Consider the following 4,355-nt stretch of genomic DNA (forward strand, 5'->3'; position numbering starts at 1 on the left):
GAACTTGTACACAACCTAGTGATCGGAATTGGCAACAAAATAGCCAAGATGGTATTATGTTCATAATAAAGAGTTCCCTTACAAGGAACTTCAACACAAGGAGGCGGCTATTCGGCCCATCAAGCCTACACAACGATTGCCAATCTATGGTTGTCTATCTATACTCTATCCTTATAAATGCTGAGCATCAAGCAAGAAAGCAGGACGTATCATGTTCAAAGTTGTCGGAATGACTCGGCCAGGGTCGGCTTAGAAATCCGTCCTTCCAGACTCAGATTTCTCCACCGAGTCTGGTTGAATGATGAACCGATGTTGTAAGATTACTTACACTGTAAGGGGAAAGCTATACCACAGTTGAGATTATGATGGACGAAGAAACAGGAAACTACAACAGCACTCGGTAGAGCGCATACCTCCGCCAGGCTGAACAGTTTACGTGTTTGGATCCCACTAATAGGCGCATCTTGATGTGGACCTCGAAAATCCAATCGGCTTGTTATTGTCATCTACCCACCTCATCCACCAAGTTTTGTCATAATCCATCCATAACCTTTTGAGATATCATGCTATGTATCGTTTTTGGCCCCATCTCTCAATTGTGAAGAATCACTTGGAAAATCTTCAATAAATTCTCATATCCGGATCTTTACCAAAATCGAATCATTTCGTGCTTGTCACACACCCAACCTTTCCGCCAAGTTCCGTGTGAATGCATCCTTAACTTTTTTGAGATGTCGTGCTCACAGACAAACAGGGATGGAAACAACCTCTGTCCACCTTCGGTGGCGTAGCTACTGATAGATTTACCATCTCTACACACATTTACAATATATTTACCACTTCATTGTTCGCCATCTTGTTTGCCATCACGTATCCTTCTTTCCATTTCTCATGAAGGGCGACTCTGCGGAAACTGCGCCCTGAAGACATGTACGAGACGTGGGTGAGTATGACGGTTGTTTGATCCGTTGGTTGGTTGTTAGGGGTAGGTTTAGATTGCTTTCCATAAGTTTGACCTCTTATTTCATTCTAGGAGGATGACATTGATGGAATACACATCGTTGCATTCGCAGAGGAGGATGATCCAGGTTGCCGCAACCCTTGTCGCCTGTTTTAATTGATGTATTTGCATGTCATGGATCAAATTACTGTGCATCAAAGTTTGGATTCACAATTTTACTGAAGCTTGACCAGCAGCTGCAGAAATTACTGTTTTTCCACCGAGATTTTTCCCCCCATAATCTCTTCTTTCACCTGCCCAATACCTCAGATGGTTACGAGTTCCTGTCTATCCTAAAGGATGTGGCTCAGGCCAACACTGATAATCCTGATCTCAGCATCATTTGGATTGATCCTGATGACTTCCCTCTTGTAAGTATCATTCATGAGAACTTGACAATGTATGCCATTCTCTCATGTATTAATCTCAGTTGCCTCGCTGCAGGTGTAAGGTAAGAGTTCCCATTCTGGACAACCATTTTTGAACATGTAGAAGTCTCGGCTAATGAATTAACTAAACAGGTGTAACATGTTTACAGACTGGCAGAGGGTGAAAGGGAGAGTAGAGAGATCCTTCTTCTTCGTCCGTATGCAGCATAATACTGCAGGGTATCATCATTGGCTGAGTTTGCGGCTGTGTCCCAGTGGAGAGATAAAATATGTGGATGTGTCGCAAATGATTAGTGGAGTAGCCAGAATAGAAGAGGGAAAGAATAAGGAGGGTCGTGAGAGGAGAAGAGGTCGGGGTGAGTATGGGAGAAAGCATGATTTGACGATGGACAACATTTTAAATATATATATATATATTTATTTACATGATCTCAGGCTCATAGTGAAGCTGCCAGATACACATCTCACACACATGGACGTACAGACAAATACACAAGACTGTTAGATGAGACAAATACAGTCACTGAGCTTGGAGGAAGTGCCATCACTTCCTGGGGAACACTGGGTACCAGTGACACTGCAACAATGGCATTGCCTTTCTCACCACAATAACAGGGCATTTCCTAAGGAGGAATTTCCTCCTCCCCAAGGATGGCAACATCTAGGGATTTCCATGCTCTACCCCTTTAAATGCTGAATGTCAAGCAAGGAAGACAGCACATACCATTTCTTTGGTATGACTTAGTCAGGGTTTGAACCACCGACCTCCAGACTCAGAACAGACACTCTAACCATTGCACCACCACTTTTCAAAGATTGGAGAGAAGAGAATGAGCAAAGAATAGAGGGATGAAGGGATGGAAACTTTTGAGCTTAATAAGAGGAGTTGAGGGATAAAATTTTCTCCACGTGAAGCCAACTGATATAGACAAAGAATGATGGTGTTTGTTTGTTATCGATTCTCTAAACTTGAGTGAAGCGGTAACAAACTGTCTTGACTCCACTCCCACCTACCAACCATAGATGATCAGCTTCTGGGAAAAAACTTTTGGCATTGACCTCTTCCGGCCACAGATCGGCGTCGTCAATGTCACAGATGTAAGTTGTAATTTTTCTTTTTTCCTGCAATGCGCAGCATGTCCTTTCTAAAACTCCTTGTGCATAGTGTGCACCGAGTGCGATTGATGGTTGTGCGGTTGACGTTGGTGCCAGATGTCTCTGCGGCGTTTGATGCATTGGCACAGCAAGTGGAGCACACTTATCACCTGCGTAACATTCCTTGTGTGATCCTTCGTGCAATGCTCAGAATGTAAGGCTATGTTAGTCGGCGCCACCGAATAGCTGTCGATAGATGCTGCCTTTGGATGATTTGCACGGGATCTGGTTCGAGCTGGTATGCGATGGACATCATGCGTTGGTGATGTCCTTCAGGCGGACAGCGTGTGGCTCGCGATGGATGACGAGGAGGACCTGCCAAGTCCAGCGGAGTTGGAGAAATGGATCAAAGACGTTCTGTCTGGGGAGATCAACACCGAGGATGACGACGTCGAAGGAGATGATGATACAGATGATGATGACGATGAAGATGATGACACAGATGATGACACGGATGACACCGATGATGACACCGATGATGACACCGATGATGATACAGATGATGACGATGATGACGATTAAACATCTAAATAAAAACGAAGTAAAAATTACAGTTGAGACTAACAGTTTGGGCAATCTATACTTGTGAGGAAGCAAAGTTTTATGGCCAAGACGATGTGAAAATACTATTGTACCTCTTCGTGTGGGTTTATTTTCCTCCTCAACCCCTCCCCTCCATCCTCCCTCCCCCATCTCCAGAACCCATGTGTTTGCTTGCTTGTCCTTGTGTTACTTGGACAGACACATAGATACGTGGAAAGACAAGACAAGACAATTTGAGCACTGATGAAAGGGAGATGGGTGGAAAAATAGCTAAAGATGACTGATGAACAAAGACAAAGAATAGGATTTAATTGTTGGGATCTTCTCTGAAATATGCTTTGTATCTCTGTCTCGTTAACTTTCTTTTGTCACTGTCGATATGGTGGTTTCCTTTCCCTCCACTTTCCATGCCAATTGGTATCGCAAAATAAAGTGTACATCCTGGGTGTGTCGTTTATTGTATTAATGACTTCCAATACTGGAGGAAACAAACAACAAGGAATGACATATAGGGAAGAAGGAAGGAAGGTATAGAATGACCAGGGACTTGTCCAACCTGACATGTTTACCATAACGTGGGGGCGAGATGCCCATTGCACAAAAGATGGTGCAAGATCACACCTACGTATCCCCCCACCACACCTCGTAACATCTCGTCAATCTTCGTTATATGCTCGGTATCTTGAATCCGGAAAGTCCTGGTGGCAAAGTGCCGTATCCGGAAAGTCAGTGGCTTGAAATCTTGTTTTTTCATATTTCATTTTGGGTCTATAGTGCATCATGGGGAATGAACATTGTCGACAATGACATACGATGTGCGAGACCACCTGAGCTAAGGTCGTTTGGATTAAGTGTCCTTTCAGGGTCAACAACACCCTGTTTTTCCTGTTTTTTTCCCAAATTTCAGCACCGCTGCTTCTTTCGCTCCTCAAACATTCATTTAGTTGTCATTTTAGTTGGACATGTCTACATGGTATTGAATTTTCTTTACTTTCTCTATTACCTGAAACCTATAGCCTGGTGTTGGCTTAACGGTTAAGGTGGCTGGCTTAAGATATTAGGGTCTTGAGTTTGAGCCCCTGTTATAGTCCCCAAAAGTGTGTGCGTGTGTGTGTGTGTGTGTGTGTGTGTGTGTGTGTGTGTGTGTGTGTGTGTGTGTGTGTGTGTGTGTGGGGGGGGGATTACCTTTCATTGAGAGTTAGGTGGAATCTTATAAATAAGTGGGAATGTTATAAACATGCATTTTGTTCAGATTCAACTCGAGCGTC

The 4,355-nt window shown here is 43.7% G+C and overlaps 1 protein-coding gene across 1 annotated transcript in view; it reads left to right on the forward strand.

Moving 5' to 3' along the window:
* Positions 1 to 3,533, forward strand: part of LOC147017170 (calsequestrin-1-like) — a 44,908-nt gene extending 41,375 nt beyond the window's left edge. The window contains exons 7-11 of the mRNA XM_085846608.1: positions 898 to 943; positions 1,034 to 1,088; positions 1,271 to 1,371; positions 2,413 to 2,487; positions 2,821 to 3,533. Of these exons, the coding sequence (XP_085702734.1) occupies positions 898 to 943; positions 1,034 to 1,088; positions 1,271 to 1,371; positions 2,413 to 2,487; positions 2,821 to 3,066 (523 nt within the window). The 3' untranslated portion in view covers positions 3,067 to 3,533. The remainder of the gene's footprint in view (positions 1 to 897; positions 944 to 1,033; positions 1,089 to 1,270; positions 1,372 to 2,412; positions 2,488 to 2,820) is intronic.
* The last annotated feature ends 822 nt before the right edge of the window (positions 3,534 to 4,355 follow it).

The sequence above is a fragment of the Eptatretus burgeri genome, chromosome 11 (assembly GCF_056783735.1).
Source record: "Eptatretus burgeri isolate ZD-2024b chromosome 11, Ebu_testis_v1, whole genome shotgun sequence".
Lineage (NCBI taxonomy): Eukaryota > Metazoa > Chordata > Myxini > Myxiniformes > Myxinidae > Eptatretus > Eptatretus burgeri.